At 42.7% G+C, this 17,668-nt stretch overlaps 1 protein-coding gene across 6 annotated transcripts in view; it reads left to right on the forward strand.

Annotated features, from left to right (window-relative positions):
• Positions 1-17,668, forward strand: part of ATP8A1 (ATPase phospholipid transporting 8A1) — a 218,408-nt gene that overhangs the window by 108,766 nt on the left and 91,974 nt on the right. For all 6 annotated transcript variants that reach the window (XM_054729349.1, XM_054729332.1, XM_054729336.1 and 3 more), the window contains 3 exons: positions 1,489-1,573; positions 4,757-4,896; positions 17,072-17,210. In XM_054729349.1, the coding sequence (XP_054585324.1) occupies positions 1,489-1,573; positions 4,757-4,896; positions 17,072-17,210 (364 nt within the window). The remainder of the gene's footprint in view (positions 1-1,488; positions 1,574-4,756; positions 4,897-17,071; positions 17,211-17,668) is intronic.

Genomic DNA, 17,668 nt, shown 5'->3' on the forward strand with positions numbered 1-17,668 from the left:
ATATGTGTTTACTTTTCACATGTAAGGATGGCCAACTGTGATTGCTGCTTAAAAACATGCCATACGATTCATGCAGAAAGTCACGTTCGGGCCCCCGCTTTCCTCAGCGCCTTGGAGAAGGCAGAAAGTTCTCCTATGCTGAGCATGTTTCTCCCACCAGAATGCTTGGCTGCATTGCAGAATCTCCTCTCCCTAGCCCTATTATCACTTTTGTTTACATGATTTTAATCATTCACAAGATCTTCTTAGTTTTAAAATGACCTGTTTTAATTTCATTGAAAATGTCATTAGTCTCTGGAAAAAAAAAAAATAGTAAGAGTTCCTAAGTTATGCCTTTCATTCTCAGAAAGGAACCATGCGGGGAAATTATCGTTTCCTTTGCTTTGCCCCCCTTCCCATTCCGCCACTGAAAAATGAAAAGAAATTCCTAATTGAGCCCGGGAATACTCCATCTGCTCTGAGGTCACTGGGTTCTGCGGCTCCCAAGGGCTCTAAATCATCGTCCATTAGTCTGCTTCCAGCGCAGCCTGAGACCAGGGACCCCGGAGTGGGGATACCACTGAGAAAGTAATTGCAGGTAAATGATTTATTTTTTCCTGGTCTAATAAAACCAGGAAGGCCAAATACTAAAATTCTTAAAATGTTCAACCCAGGCCAAAGAGTAACTGAAGGAACAATAGGCAGTTTATAAAGGGGCAAGACTTCGAGAAACACACGTGGTACGAAAGTTAAAGCGGAAAGGAGCTCTAAAGAGAATCCAGTAGTTGGATTTTACAGGCTAAGGAAATGGAGTTCTTAGGGATGCATCACACACAGTAGCATCTTATTCTTTTTAAAAATACGTATATTGATTTCAGAGAGGAAGGGAGAAGGAAAGAGAGCCAGAAACTTCAGTGATGAGAGAGAATCATTGATGGGTTGCCTCCTGCATGCCCCCACTGGGTATCAAGCCCACAACACACCCAGCAGGTGCCCTGACCAGGAATCGAGTCCTGACCTTCTGGTTCATAGGTCGACACTTAACCACTGAGCCACACCGGTCAGGCCACCGTAGCATTTTAAAGACTCTAAGAAGCTGCAGCAGGGCAGGCTCTTCAGCCTTGAACTTTTTGAGGGCTGGACCATTCTTCCTCGTGCACCTGTGAACACTGCCGTGTTCTGCACAACCTTCAGAGACGGGGGCCGTGGGCCGGGGGGAGAGGAGATCCTGCTGCATGTGGAAGGTGAAGTGCTGATAGAATATGAGATCTTGAATGTTGGAGCGACTACAAATTTATTCAGAGGAGAAAGATGAAAATACTGGACTAAAACCTTATTCGTTATTGTCATTATGGAAATGGTATTATTCGGGGGCAATCATCTATGCTTTAAAACCAGTGCTGAAAGTGGTTGGTTGTTTTTATATGGATTTGCTACCAATAATGTTGCCCACATCAACTTTATTGAACTCAGAATACTTAAAGTTTATACCTTCTGTTTGTTTTCCAGGACACCGTAATTTATGATCGACTGGCAGAGACTTCAAAATACAAAGAAATTACCCTAAAACATTTAGAGCAGTTTGCTACAGAAGGTGAGTGTAATCCTATATAATAAAAGGCTGGTATGCAAATAGATCGAGCAGTTGAACGACCGGGCGCTATGATGCGCACTGACCACCAGGGGGGCAGACACTCAATACAGGAGCTGCCCCCTGGTGGTCAGTGCACTCCCACAGGGGGAGCGCTGCTCAGCCAGAAGCCGGGCTCATGGCTGGCAAGCGCAGCGGCGGTGGAGCGGGCCTAAGCCGTCAGTCAGAACTTCCCCCAAGGGTTCCCAGACTGGGAGAGGACACAGGCTGGGCTGAGGGACCCCTCCCCGCCCCCCCCCCCCCCCCCGAGTGCATGGATTTCATGTACCAGGCCTCTAGTATTGTAATAAAGCATGATTGAATGTTTTTAAAATCATAGACTACTGATATCCTGTGGAATCATTGTTATAATTTTACTTAGAGATTCCTAAAGCAAGACAGTGATTAAGGTTGATTATTTACGTTATACTATATGCTATTCCCACCCATTATCTTTATTTTGCTTTCCTGTATTTATTAAAATTTTAAGAAACTTTGTCCCCTTGGTGTAGAGGCTACAGGGCCTATAAATTGGTCCACTTTCTAGAATGGGCACTATTTACAGTTTAAATACTTGACTTTGTATCTCAAGCAATACAGAAGGAAAAGAAAGAAGAGTCAAAGAACTGGGTATTCTAATCTCAATAAAAAATAGAAGGAATAAATAAACCTGTATAACCTATTAAAATAGTTATTCAATTCAGTTTCAACTCAAGTTGCCTTAGGCCCCTGCCGCCCACCAGCCTCTGTGTGAGGCCTGAGAATCTGTGGTAAACATACTCGGTCCTGCTTCTCCATTCTACTGAAATGTGTGATCCCTGGGACAAAACCTTGCATATAAACAAGGAGCTGATCTAGGGTAGATGAAAGGAAGGGAGAGTCGACAAACATCAGGCTCCGTTATACAAGAATTTGTAGTCTTAACGCTAAACTAAACGTAAGTGGCCCGAGCTGTATCTAACCTCCCATTTAACCTTCACTCTTGTTGTCTTGGGCTGGAACCGGTGCCAATGGCACCAAGCCTGACCTCAGATCAAATCCTTCTTCCTCTTAATCCTAATTGTGAAAAGATCAGAATGTTTCAAAGCACTAGGCTTTGAAAAGCAAGAACATAATTAACCTCCCAATTCTCCTGCAAAAATGCAAGAACATGGAGAGACGCATGTCCACAGCACTCAGATTCCTTAAGGCGCAGCCTCAGAGGGCTCAGCAGGTGTAACTGCCCAGCGTACAGCGCCGGCTCCCAATCAGTGGAGCATCTTCCCTCTCGGTGTGATGTGGAAGACATGCCAGCACCCAGGCAGTTCAAATGAGCATGGCCTCCGCCTCCACCCCATTCTTCCTGGCTCTGGTCTGAACACACTTCTACTCCACCGCTACCCCACAGTAAGTCTCCAGCCAGGTTTCCGAAAGAGAGAAACATCCTATATAATAAAAGGCCAGCAACCATAACGGTGTAATGACCAGAACGACCGATCAATCAGTCACTATGAGGTGCATTGACCACCTCTTGGTCCCTCCCCCCAGCCGCAGGCTCTGATCACTGGATGGCCAACAGGGAACCACAGGGAACTGGGGTGAGTGGTGGCAGGGCGGGACTGGGGACTGGCAAGCGGGCGGAAGGCAGACCGCTGGTGGGCAGCAGGGGCCTAAGGAAACTCTTGAGTTGAAACTGAATTGAATAACTATTTTAACTCTTGGTCCCTCCCCCCGGCCCACAGACTCCGATCACCGGATGGCGAACAGGGAACCACAGGGAACTGGGGTGGGTGGCAGCAGGGCAGGACTGGGGACTGGCAAGTATGCGTAAGATGGCCCATATCGCAGGCTAGGTCTAGGAACCCTACCCATGCATGATTTCGTGCGCTGGGCCTCGAGTGGCCTAATCTGTCCCCAGAACTTTAAGTTCCTCTCTCGGTGATCTGGCAGTAGACAACCCTGCTGCTTTCTGGGACAGCAGAGTCCTCCGGGCACTTGACGTCCTGTGTTCTGTTTCTTGTTTCTGGCATGTTCCCCGGCCATGATTTACTGACCTGAGATCACTAGCACCTAGGCTTCTGCGAGGTCAATAAACTTGAGCGAGGGCCTTGTCTTTCCGGGAACCTGGTTAACTGCATTTGTCATGGCTGACAGGCTTTTTGCCTCTTCCTTGTTCCAACCCAGAGACATTTTTCTGGCTGAAGGTAGCCGCCAAGTGAGTTATGAATTTGAAAGACACTGAGCACTTGAACAGGTCCCCTCAAATATCAGCGTTGACTGTTTTCCACAAGGTGTTTCTGATGGTTTTTTTGTCACTACTCCTGTTTTTTTTAAGACTCTTTATAATCACAAATTTACAGTGGTAAAGAGCAATAATAAATACAGCCCTATCCCAGTAAGAGGAAGGTGGCTCTCCCAGTAGACCTCATGGGGGTCTCTTTTCCTTCCTTCATAAGCATTTAAGAAGCCAATATGATGAGCCGGCCACTGTGCTCAGGACTGGAGTTACAGATACGGAAGGTCCCTGCCCTCCAGGAGTGCTAAGCTAATATAGGAGATCCACAGAAAATAATAATAATAATGAAACATTGTCCTTCACACCATAGCAGTGTTTGGGGATTTCTGCCAAGGTTTGGGGCGCGCGTTCTGGGTGAGAGGAGGATGCTTTAAAGCGGTGATTTTAAGAATTTTGAGTCTGAAAGTAGGTGCAAAACAGACAGTGGGAGAGAATTGGAGAGGGTGTGATGGAGAAAAAGTGACCAGCATGTGCCAAGACCCTGGTGTGTAGGAAGTGAAAGGCAGAGAAAGGGGTTGAAAACAATTGCTATAGGGTGAATGAGCCCGACTTTAGGGTTTGGAGTTCTTTCTGGGGAACGAATGAAAGATTTCAAGCAAAGGCATAACCTGATAAAATTAGGTTTTAAGAAAGTCACTCTAGACATGGAAGATAGATTGAAGGAGCTGGGAATTAAAATCAGGGTGCCAATTTTAAAGGGTAGGGCAATATTAATATACATTTACACTAAGGTTTGTCATTCTTGAATTGGACTTTAACATGTTGCAATTAAATCAATGTTTCCTAAATAAGACTTCATTACATAAAAATAGAAGTGTCAGACTCCTGACTAAAATTTTATTTGGTGTTGAGGTGTATGCTCCCTTTTTCAGGGTTAAGAACTTTATGCTTTGCTGTGGCCGAGATTTCAGAGAGTGACTTTCAGGAGTGGCGAGCAGTCTACGAGCGCGCGTCCACCGCTGTGCAGAACCGGCCGCTCAAGCTCGAGGAGAGCTATGAGTTAATCGAAAAGGTGCGTGGAAGGCTGTTCTGTTCATATAGAAAGTGTGGTTTCCAGAAAACTTCCATCTCCACTCATGGGGCTAATGAAATAAAAACCAAAATATCTTCACACCCACTTACTGTTGAATCTCCTCTAGTCTAAGCATTGACAGATCTTAATACCAGTTAAAGTTTTTGCTGAAAAGTCTCTGGAATGACTTTGCATGGATCTTTACTCATGTCACAGTTCTGGAGCTAAAACTAAAAGGTAGTTTAGTCTACCAGTACTCCTTGCCTTGCCATGTATGTATTCCATTGCTTCTGCATTACTCAAGATACATATGCCACACTCCACACACATGGACATGCACCTATGCACACACGTTACAAATACATGCATGTGTACATATAGTTAATGAATGTGTATAATATGTAATTCAAAATAACAGAGTAAATATTTTGTAGCTAATAATAATGTGTCAGCCACTGTTCACTTTTATGCATCCATCATTTCTGTCACAACAGAAATGTCCTCATTTTATTATCCAACCACCCCCAGTGCATGAATCTCGTGCACCAGGCCTCTAGTATACAATAAGAGACAAGAAAATATTTGAAGATGGATTTTAGGTATTAAATTGTGTTTCTATGTGCAGCATACTGTAGAAAATTCTGGAATTGAATCTTTAATCTGGATGTCCTAGAGTTTCTAGATTTTATAGGTTAAACAGTGGTCATGGTGGTGTGGTGTGTGTGTTTGTGAGTGTATGTATGTGTGTTTAATATCTGTTACTAGAAGCCTTGTGATTCCCATCTTTAAATGAAATAGATGTTTCACCTTTCACCAGCAGATGGCGATGGTGAGTCACATTGAAATTTAAGTTGCCTGGGGAAATCCATAACATGTATGTGTATATTTTTAGTTTACAAATACACAAGCCTCCCTTACAACCACCTCTTACCTAAAATAAATGGGAAAGGTAATTTATAGCTAATTCCTCTTTAGTTCGTGATAAGCTGTGGTCCCTAAAGTTTTACTGAAAAATCTAAGGCTCAGAAAGTTTAAGGTTGCCCAGTTCAGCCAGCTTGTTTCAAATTAGGACTGGTTTCCTAATTCATCTCTACCACTGAAACCATAGTTTCATCCATTTATTCAGGTTAGGCCAGTGGTCGGCAAACTCATTAGTCAACAGAGCCAAATTTTTTAAACTTAATCTTCTTCTAACGCCACTTCTTCAAAATAGACTCGCCCAAGCCGTGGTATTTTGTGGAAGAGCCACACTCAAGGGGCCAAAGAGCCACATGTGGCTCGCGAGCCACAGTTTGCCGACCACGGGGTAAGGCGGTTAATAGATCTTAGTTACCAGGGATGCACAAGCAAATAAGCAATACTCAGCGTGGCCGTCTGAGTGTCGCGGTCTGAGCAGCTTCCTTAAGAGTGTCTGAAGGGAGTTTGGATCGCAAACTCCATCCAAAGGAAACTTTCAGACAGGTGGCAGCCTTTGAAATGAGCCTCAGAAGATTACTTTACCAGTTAAAAGGGAGCAGAGGTCTTTTTAGGAGAAAGAATAGGCACCGTGACAAGGAGGGAAGTCTTTGCAACTGAGAGCCGGTTTTCTGAAAAGGGCTTTTCCAAGCCCTGATCGTGTTGGTACCCCTAGAGCCAGGTAATACCATGTCTTCATTAGTCTGAGCTCCCGTGCTTTGTTAAAACCAGCCGGGCTTCGCGCTCAGTGGGGTCGCGGGGCGGTGACTGCCACCGAAGCCACCTAGGGAGGCAGGTCTCAACCTCAGACCACAGGCCCTGCTGCTGTGTCACCCTGGCTTACACGTAGCTGTCAGCCTTACCGTTCACCCACTGGCTTCTTCCTTGGCTCTTTTAATGGAGACGTGTTGGTTATGTAATATTTTTAAATGTCATTGGAATCCATTTTTTATGTAGAGCATAACAGTGGCCTTACCACATAAGATAGTAAATTTTGTACTGAGAGTGGTTTGCAAGCACCAGTGGGGTCCCCCAGCCTGACCTGCACCCTCTCGCAATCTGGAACCCCTCGGGGGATGTCAGACTGCCAGTTTTGGCCCAATCCCCGCATGCCAGGCCGAGGGACCCCACCAGTGCACGAATCTGTGCACCAGGCCTCTAGTATGCATATAAGATCTTTGGATAATCTCTTCCTGCCCTACCCCCTACCCCCTTCCCTCTGAGATTCATCAGTCTGTTCCATGTTTTCATGCCTGTGCATTGAGCGTCTGCCCCCTGGTCGTCAGTGTGCATCATAGCTACTGGTCAACCGGTCGCTTAGCCTTTTTATATATACAGATATCCTATATAATAAAAGGGTAATATGCACATCAATCAAACAGTGGAACAAACAGTCGTTATGCCGCGCACTGACCACCAGGGGGCAGACACTCAACGCAGGAGCTGCCCCCTGGTGGTCAGTACACTCCCACAGCGGGAGCGCTGCTCAACCACAAGCCGGGCTGAGGGCTGGCGAGCGCAGAGGCCCACCTCTGCGGCAGGTTAATGGAGAGCGGGCCTAAGCTGCAGTCGGACATCCTCCAAGGGCTCCCAGACTGCGAAAGGGCACAGACCGTGCTGAGAAACCCCCCCTCACCCCCCACGCACACACACACACGCACACCCCGAGTACACGGATGTCATGCACTGGGCCTCTAGTCTGTATATATATACTGTGTATATAACAGATGAAAGTAAGGCTGCTCTGCTTAAAGAGCAGAAGGGCGCAGAGAAATCCGAGTTGTCTCTCTTCCGCCTCCACCTTGCTCCATCGTGGTTCATGAGCACAACCCTGGGCCTCCACTGAGCACAACTTAAAAACCTAATACTATTCCATCTGTGTGGGAAGTTTGTAGAACATGTGCTTCTCAAAACGACTATGGACATCTTCCTTCACTTTTCAGCAAAAGTCAGAACACCCTTGTGGTCCTATACGGGGGTTTCTGAGCCTATTTGAATGAATGATGCAGAGTGCTGTTGACTTGTTAATGGAATGTCATAATAAAGACATTCAACATTTGAAAGATTTGTAGAGCTTTTCCTGAAGACAGGAATATTTTTCATATGTAACAAAAGAAGTGAAAATTTTGTAATATGATTAAGGTTGTACTTTTAAACCCTGCTGTCTATCTTATCCCTTCGATGTTTGTTCAAACAAGAAATTCAGTTTTTAAAATAACAGCCTTGGGGTCTATAACTTTTAGCATAGCTGGAAAAAATGCAAATAGGCCAAAAACATCCAAGAAGATAATGACATCGGTGACGTTTGTCCCTTGGTTCAGTGCTTTGTCGCTTGCAAGCACTAGAATGCATTAAGAGGACGTGGGGGAGGGAGGGTCCTCGGATGCTGTTATCCCTATTGACGGCCACCGTTAGATGAGGAGATTTAGGACTTTTACATCCGTCTATAAAACACCCTCTCTACTACAATCTGGGCACATTTCGAGGGTAAACTTTTTCCAAATTTGAAAAAGGATTCTCATGCTGTGGGTTATTTCAAAATGCTACCAAACCATCTTGTTTCTGTTACTAAATGCAGGCCAAGAGGTGACATGCATTACTAAGAAAGCAAAATTGTTCAAGAACAAGACTATCGTTAAAATGCAAAACATGTTGTTAGCGTCCTACCAGGTACTTGAGGCGTCCTGGCCCCATTTTAGGAGAATTGTCGCATCCCCTTGGGTGTGTGGACAGTAACGCCTCTTTGTCTCTCAGTCACAGCTTGAGAGAATTTACAGTTGTCTCATGCTTCCCCACTGCACATTTGAGCTGTTTTCCTTCTTTAACCTTATTCTTTTGAAAGATAATTAATGTATTTGGACTTGTAACTTTAGATAATGAAACCGCTATTGTGTTGGTCTATATTTTTAAAACTCAGATTTTTTTTTTTGAAATTAAATTAAGCATTCATTTATTTGTTTTTGGACAGGAATAATATCAAATAAGTAACCGAATAATTATGAAGCTGTTTGCTTCAATACCAGTGGCTTCTCTGTAATTTCTCACCTTCTTTGATCTGCCATTTTACATTTATCCCAACATATTTCCAAGACATGTAGATCTTTTTCCCCCTGAGACTTGTACTGCTGGGTTCCTTTGAAAATTAATGGTACAGAGGGCTGTGATCTTACTTACCAGGGAAGATACTATAATTAAACCGTTGGTTGAAATATAAAGGTATGCCTTCGTGGTAAATATAGTCTTGAAAATTTTGTTATATTTATTTGCTTCAATAGACAAATTAAACTATATCTTTATCATTGCATAAATTACAAATTAATCACTTGCCATCTTTATGAAAGCAAATTATTTATCTTGAGCACTACAGAGCAGAGAATGGGATATTATACCTGTCTAGATTGGGCAATGATTGGAGCAGTATCTCCTAGGGATAAAATTCTTCTTTTTTGTTGTGCTCTGACTGCTCCCCTGACCAGCTGTTCCCCATCTCTCTCGCTGTCCTCCGGCCTCCCTATTGCCTGAGACACAGCAATATTGAAATTAGGCCAATCAATAACCCTATAGTGGCCCTTAAGTGTTCAAGTGGAAGGAAGGGTGAATCTATTTAGCAGACTTCATTATTCTCCCATTTTAAGAAATGGCCACAGCCACCCCAACCTCCAGGGACCACCACCCTGATCAGTCCGCAGCCTTCAACGCTGAGGCAAGTCCCTCCACCAGCAAAAATATTACGATTCACCAAAGGCTCAGATGATGTTTAGCGATTTTTAACCATCAAGTACTTTTTAAATAAGGTACGTACATTGTCTTTTTGGACATAATGCTATATTGCGCACTTAATAGGCTGCAATATAGTGTGAACATAACTTTTATATGCACTAGGAAACCAAAAAGTTCGTGTGGCTCCCTGTATTGGAACAGTCACTTTACTGTGGTGGTCTGAACCTTAACCCACAATGTCTCCACGGTATGCCTGTAATCAGAAGGCTGGCACCCTCTAGCTGTCCTTTGAATCCGGTAGCAATACTGTGTTTTATACACATTTTTTAATTTATGCTTGATGTGTGTCCTCCACTAGAAGAAAGCTTCATGAGGGAGGGGCTGTCTTTATGGTATTCATTCCTGTGTCGTTAGTGCCTGCTTCTCTGGCCTCTGTTAATCACTGGATAAATATTCAACAGATAAATGAATGATTCAATTAAATGATTTATTCAGAAGCTACATTTATTTAGTAGGTGCTTGCTTCATGGAAGCCTGATTTCCTCTTACTAATACAGTTCAGGCTTTCTGTACATCAAGGATGTTGGTATCAATGTGTTGTCACTAAGGATTAATTTGGGGATATGTTAGCCTGGCTGGAGTGGCTCGGTTCGTTGAGCATCACCCTGTGCACCAAATGGTTGTCGGTTCTATTCCTGGTCAGGGCATATACTTGGGTTGTGGGTCCAGTCCTTGATTAGGGCACAAATGGAAGGCAACCAATCGATGTATCTCCCTCCCCCTCCCTTGCCCTTTCCTCTCTCTCTAAAATCAATACAAAGATACTTTTTAAAAAAACATTCAAAATGTAGGGATATGTTTGAAAAGGAGCTAATAATTTTCAAGAATGCATTCTATAGAAATTTAGACTTGATCATTTAAAAAAAAACACAACATGCCCCTCAAGTTATGCCATATATGAATGTGAGAAGCATATAATGAGAAAGAGTCAACAAATGGCCAAACACATGTGAGGTTCTGTTCTGGGCCCTGGGGCAGGGGAAAAGGAAAAATATAATTCCAGACAGGGCTTAGTGCCCTGGGCACTGAGATTGGGCATTGAGGTAGTGATCTTTTTCACATTATTTCCTTTACTCCTCCCCAAAATATGGCCAACACTTCTGGGATTTTTTTTTTCAAGATTGCCTTGATGTGGCGTAAGATAGATAAACCATTACGCTCAGTGTGACTAAATACAACAGTTTAGTGCCCTTTGCAACACATGGCAGCCAGTGGTTTAGAGGATTCCTAAAGAAATCTAAAACTTAATGGAAAACAGGACTTTTCTTGAACGTTTCTGACTGCCAAGCCCACAGTAACTTCTGTATTAGAATGGAATGCTTCTTCAGATAAAAGCACCACTTCTATTCTTAGTAGCTGCAAATATCGCTTTCATTTGTGCTAAAAAGTGCCATGTACTAGATGAAAATCTGCATGATGTACTGGTGACTTGGTGGTTTAACATCCCAGTAGTTTCTTATTTTACTGTTTGCTTAAGAACATTTGCAGTCTGTCAGCTCATCTACTAAGACCTGCAACTTTCTGAGCATCTACTAAGCTCCACGTCCTCGGTTCTTTACCCTGATTGTTTAGTTCAGGGGCCTCTAGAGTCGAGTACACAAGATGATCCATTGGGGTGAGCAAGAAAATGTTTTAACTTCTGTTTCAACTCCTGCTTCTGCTTATGTGCGATGTCGTCTTTTTTATAATTTCTGTTTTTGCATTTTTAATGTAGTATATAATTTATTAATAACAGCGCAAATATGTTATACAAAAATATAGCAGTGTCATAAATAAGTACTCAACGTTTTTTCCTCGCATACTATTACACCCACCCACACGCACACATCTTTGAGAGGACTGATCTAATTTCATTCTCAAAACAGCTTTCTTAAATTCCTGTCATTGGCCTTCACTTGCTGATGGAGAAATTTTTAGGTACGTTAAGTTACTTGCTGAAGGACACATACCAGTGGTTGGCAGAGTAGGGATTCAAATCCCAGCTCTGTCTGAACTCCATGCTATTCTGCCAGCTGGGTTTAGAGGAGAGCAGGAATGTATGTACAGCACAGTAGACATGGAAAACAGAACCTGACCAAAACTGTAGCTGTGTAATCCCTAGGTGGGCCCTCAGAGCGCGGGGGGCATTGGCGAGTTCAGGACACATCCACTTAGTAAATGAGGCAGGCTGTGTGTACTCGATGTCATGGAATGTACTCCTGTCCTTTCAAATGAAGCTGGAAGTATGTTTTTCAGAATTTTCTCTCAACTCGTCTCTAGAATCTTCTTGTTTAAAATACTTGAGAGTTCCTTAGAACTCCAATCACATGCTTCTCCCTGCTTCCCTGCTGGCCTGATAGATTTCTTCCTAGGAACGCTTCGTGGTAGACTTTCCACCCTGGGTATTGCTGTCTTCTCAACTCAGATAAGATGGATGTGTTGTTTTTGCAGGCTACACCCAATCGCCTCTCAAATCCTGATTCTTTTCAGCTGGGTGTGTGCATTCTGGCCTTGTTTGGAAAACCCTTCGCTGTGTGAGAGTTCAAATATAATTTCTATGGTTCAAAAAGCAGCAAGTTAAAACCTACTTCTTGGCCGTGAAACAGTTAACCAATTACAGGTCAATGAGCCATCCCAAAGTTTTAAGGCTCTTGGTCTTCATGTACTGCCATCCCGGTTAACCTGAAAGGAAAGCCATGTGAGGTTCTCTCCTTTAAAATTAAACCCCATGGTTGTGCTAAAAGATGTTGAGAGGAAAAAGCATAAGGGTGAAGGATGCCCAGTGGAATGCAGAGCAGAGAGGAGCACTGTGAACGGACTGCGAATCCCACCGCCACCAGCACATCCCTAGTCCAGGGACACCATATCTTTAAGCTAACGAGGTCTCAGTAGCCTCTGACATGGTCTTGTGGCCTCCAGTCTTCCTACTCCATCCCCAGTGGGCCACCAGCGAACTTTCTGAAACCTATGTCTGATTCTGTCCCTCCCCTTCGAGAATTCTTCCCGGGGTGCCCTTTGCCTTGGGATCCTGGACATAACACACAGACCCTACCATTTCCCTTCCCTGCCGGCTTCTCCAGCCTCATCTTTTCCTGACATACTACCCAAAAAAAGTTTGACATGACTGACCCATTGCATCTCAGAACAACCCCATTAAAAGTGTTACTTAAATCGCCACCACGCCTCACTTTTCACTTATTGTTTCCATATTGACTAGATGGCAACTTGTCAAACATAATATGCTTTTGCACACCTCTGTCTGTGCACATGTGATTTCTCTGTTGGGAATTCCCTCCCCCACCTCTCCTGATTGCTTGACCGACTCAGCTCTTCCTTTAGGACTGCAGGTCAAGTGTTAACTCGTGTTGGATGGGTTTTCGAGCCACCCAGACTAAGAAGATACTCTTTCCTGTGTGTATCCTTTGTAGGCACAGACAATTCTGTGTTTACTTTGAAGACAGTGTGTAACATACAGTAATGTGATTATTTTTAGAGGGAGCACTGTTTCTCGGTGGTGGTAATCCTGTATTACAGGGAAGGAGGCTTTGCCTGTAGTTTAGGATTGCCAGGAGAGGAAAGAGAACTGGGCCCAGGAGGTCTAAGGCCAGGATGGAAGGGGAGGGCCTGCCCAAGGGAATCTCCATAGCAACCAGTCAGGATGGAGCCCAGCGCAGAGATGGGCTCCTCTCTAGCATTCTGCATCAGAGGGCCTGCAGACTCCACAAGGGCCAAGCCCACCCACTGCCTATCTTTGCAAATGAAGTTTTACTGGAACACAGCCCTGCCCATCGGTTTACAAATTATCTTTGGCTGTGTTCATGCTAAATGACAGAATTGAGTAGTTGCAGAAGAGAAAGTCTGGCCCTCCAACTCTAAAATATTTATCATTTGTCCATTTACAAAAAAAAAAAAGAATGGTCACTTTTGCCCTAGAGAGCAGTTCTCAGAGTTCAGTTCTCAAGCCAGCAGCGTTGCCACCATCGCACACCCACAGGCCTCACCTCAGACCCACTCACTGAGAAAGTCTGGGTGTAGGGCCCACCGATCTCTGTGTAAGAAGCCCTGCAGGTGATTCAGAAAATCACCAGTCTAATAACATGGGCTTAACTACAGCCAGGCATGCAGGGTCTAGGAGAAACAGGTACCAATAAAAGACAAGGGGATACAATCAGAAAACAGGGAGGGGAGGGGATGTGGATGCAAAGAATCTCTAATGATCCCTCTGAAATACAAATTCCATGAAGGAAGGAACTCACTGTTGGATCCCACCATATTGCCCAGTGCTACCTGCGTGTGCATTTGCGAGTGAATGAATGCAGGCGTGCATGTGTGCTTGGAATGGAGCCAGTCCCAAAAGGTGACTCTGAGCCCGCAGGTGGAATCGGGGAAATAGATACACCTGGGAGGTGTGGCTCAGGACTGTGGCTGAAACCCATTTGTATCAAGAAAGTACTACTGAAGACTGAAGAGCAGGGGCATGTCTAAAAGCTGGATGATTTGAATGAAATTCTGACTTTCATTTAATCTCAGTTTCACTTCCCAGCCCTGCCTTTGGCCGAGTATTGGTTCTGGGGATTTTGTTTTTACCATCATAGCTCGGCTGTACCTCTGTTTGACCTTAGATAATTTACTCAAACTTCCCGAAGCTATTAACTGAATTAATAAATGTGAATCCCTTAGTGTCTGGTACACTTCCTCCAGTAAGGAAATAATTTTGTCATATTTCTAGTCATAATCTCATTTCATGGTGAAAAAAAGATTACCAAATATTACTAGTATTTTATTCCAGTGGTAAAACTTTGCTTATTGATATTATTTCTTCACTAGAGGCCAGTTGCACGAAGATTCGTGCAATAGGCCTTCCTTCCCCTGGCTGCCGGCACCAGGTTTCCTCCGGCACCCGGGACCCAGGCCTTCGCTCTGGCCACCTCCTTCCATCTTCGCTGCAGCTGGAGTCTTCAGTCTTTGCTGCGGCCAGAGCACCACTCCTGTAGCTCCCTCCACGTCCCCCCTCGCCCTCCCTCTCGTAGCAGGCGTCCTGCCCCACCCAGCCGCTCCAGGCCTGCATGCTTGCTGCCCAGAGGCCCGGAGTGGCTGAGGGGCAGGGCCATTGCCATCTTTGTCAGGTTAATTTGCATACTCACTCCTGATTGGCTGGTGGGCGGTGTGAAGTGAAGGTCAATTTGCATATTTTCTTTTATTAGCATAGATTGGTCTTTAAAGAGATTTCTGCCACGCTGTCCATGTTGCAATGTGAAGCCTAAGTTGATATGAGTTTCATTATTACACTTTTTCTCATTTAGCATATATCACAAACTTTTTAAAAACCAAAAAGTACTAACAATATTTGCTAATATGGAAATAGGTCATTTTGAGGTTCTGTTATTTAACAAAATATCCATGTGTTGGGAAAAAAACATACTATCTAAACCCATCATAATACATTTTACTATACAGCTTTTAAGTACTCTTGTGAAGTCTTTTATACTCACTAGGGTACAATTTTACATTTATATGCCTTTTTTTAAGAACTCTGCATATATTATGAACATATGAAAGAGAAAATAAGATTATTGAGGGCTTTACTAGGTGAATAAATATTATTTCATGATTTTTCAGTGATAACTAAATCTGTATTATGTCAAGGAGTCATCAGCCTGGAACTTCAATAACTTTTGGCGGAGTGACATTTTGAAAGTAAAATTAGTGTTTGGGTTGTGTGTTTTTTTTTAATTCCATAAATGCCAAGGGAATTTTATCACGTTTCAACACTTGCTGAATATGTAATTCCCATAGTGCCCATTAGTGGCCATTTGTGTAAGGTAATACATGTTTGGGATGAAATTGATTATGGCCTAAACACTCTGGTGTTATGATCAGGAAAAGCACACAAAGTTTGTGTCTTTTTTCTAATGATCATTGTGGAGCTAAAGATATGAATTTCCAGAGGCAGTGCAGCCTATCACTCAAGATCCTAATCTCACAATAAGGGACACCAGGGCCAAAGGGAAGGAGATGGAGAGACTTTCACTAAAGGTAGTAAGTGTTGTTCTCGAGGAGCTAGAGGGATGAAGGGGGAAATTAACAGGCGTTGGAACACAGTATTTCTGTTGTAGGCATCAAAGGGAACCCATTGCAGTTTTGCTGAATATTAAGAAATATTTCATTAGCTTTTAGAAATTCCTGTTACTGCCACCAACACACTTCAAGGTTAACTTGTAACTTTAATCAGCATATACGTTGCTGGTCCAACCTCCTTGGTCCTTTATATTATTTTTGCCTGATTTGAAAATTGTTTTCTTTTTAACTGTGCAAAATAGGTGCGTCTCTTCTTTCAAATATGTTTTCAGTGTTACCTCCTCAGTGCATTTTATCTTTATTAGATCAATACCTGTGTACTTCCTGAGCTCATTTATCTATCCCCTTAGAGTAGAGTGAGAAAATACAAATATACTTGTTTATATATTTCTAATGAATGTATTCACACCTTGGCTCTCACATTATCTACATATCTATTGGTGAAACTTATTACACACAAAAAATGATTTTTTTGGTTTAGAAACATTTGAGAGCTTGTGTTACTGAACTGTCCCCAACGATCACCTTAAAATCTGATCACGTCTCCATAGAATATGTGTCATTTGAAACTCAGCATCTATCCTGATCTTCCCTGGGATGTAGGCCAGAATGACTTAGGTTCAAATGCCCTGAAAGTAAAAGAATTGATAGAATCATTGTCTAAACATTGAAATACAGCCATTGTGATGTTGGCATAGCTGATCCTGAACTGTCCTTCCTTTTCATTGTTAAACATCTTGATGATAATTATTCATCAGGTTATGATAGATTTCAAATGTGTTTTCCATTAAAGATAACAAAATAATACTGTCTCTTTAATGGAGGAAATTTACCTTCCTGTCGTATATTTTATATACTAAGAAGTCATGCATCAAGTGCTTCTAATAGTTGTAGAAGTTATTTGGAATATATGTAAAAGAAAATGGTCTAGAGTACAGCAATATTTAATAACACTTCGATTTTGGATTTTTTTTAGCTTTTTTTTTTAATGTATCTTATTGTTGAAAATATTATAGATGTCCCCTTATTATCCCCCATTGCTTTTAGGGGGGTAGGTGTTTAGTAGCTGCCTGCTTTTTTTTTTTTTTTTTAACTGACTTGATTTGCCCCTTCTATAGTGTTTTTGTTGGTGCTATTATTTTCAGAATCTGTTTCTTAGCTTAGAGGGAAGTAAGGTAGGACGGGTAGCCTCAGTCACATACCAAAAGCACTGAATGAAAATCAGGATCCGTAAGAGAGAGAACTCAACGGGCTAGTTGGAACTTACAACAGAGTCCATGAATTACCATTAATCTTGTTTTTAAAAGCATATGTACACTTCAATGTTTTGTTCTTAGAGGATCTAAACTGGTTTTCTTAAAATGTTTACCACTTATTTTCCCAGAATCTTCAGCTACTTGGAGCTACAGCCATTGAGGATAAATTACAAGATCAAGTGCCTGAAACCATAGAAATGCTCATGAAAGCAGACATCAAAATCTGGATCCTCACAGGGGACAAGCAAGAAACTGCCATTAACATTGGTAACTCACCTAATTCAGACTTTAAATGTGATGCTTGTAAACAGCTTGAAACATTAAAGAAGATAAATTAGAGATATTTCAAGATTTGAAATATTTGATACTTTAAGAATTCCATATTTATATTATTTTTTAAATTTAATAAATCTTTATTGTTCAGATTATTACAATTGTCCCTCTTTTTTCCCCCATAGTTTCCCTCCACCCAGTTCCCACCCCACCCTCTGCCCTTACCCTCCCCCACTGTTCTCATCCATAGATGTACGATTTTTGTCCAGTCTCTTCCCGCACCCTCCACACCCCTTTCCCCCCGAGAATTGTCAGTCCACTCCCTTTCTATGCCCCTGATTCTATTATATTCACCAGTTTATTCTGTTCATCAGATTTTTTTATTCACTTGATTTTTAGATTCACTTGTTGATAGATATGTATTTGTTGTTCATAATTTTTAACTTTACCTT

The sequence above is a fragment of the Eptesicus fuscus genome, chromosome 2 (assembly GCF_027574615.1).
Source record: "Eptesicus fuscus isolate TK198812 chromosome 2, DD_ASM_mEF_20220401, whole genome shotgun sequence".
NCBI classification, from domain to species: domain Eukaryota; kingdom Metazoa; phylum Chordata; class Mammalia; order Chiroptera; family Vespertilionidae; genus Eptesicus; species Eptesicus fuscus.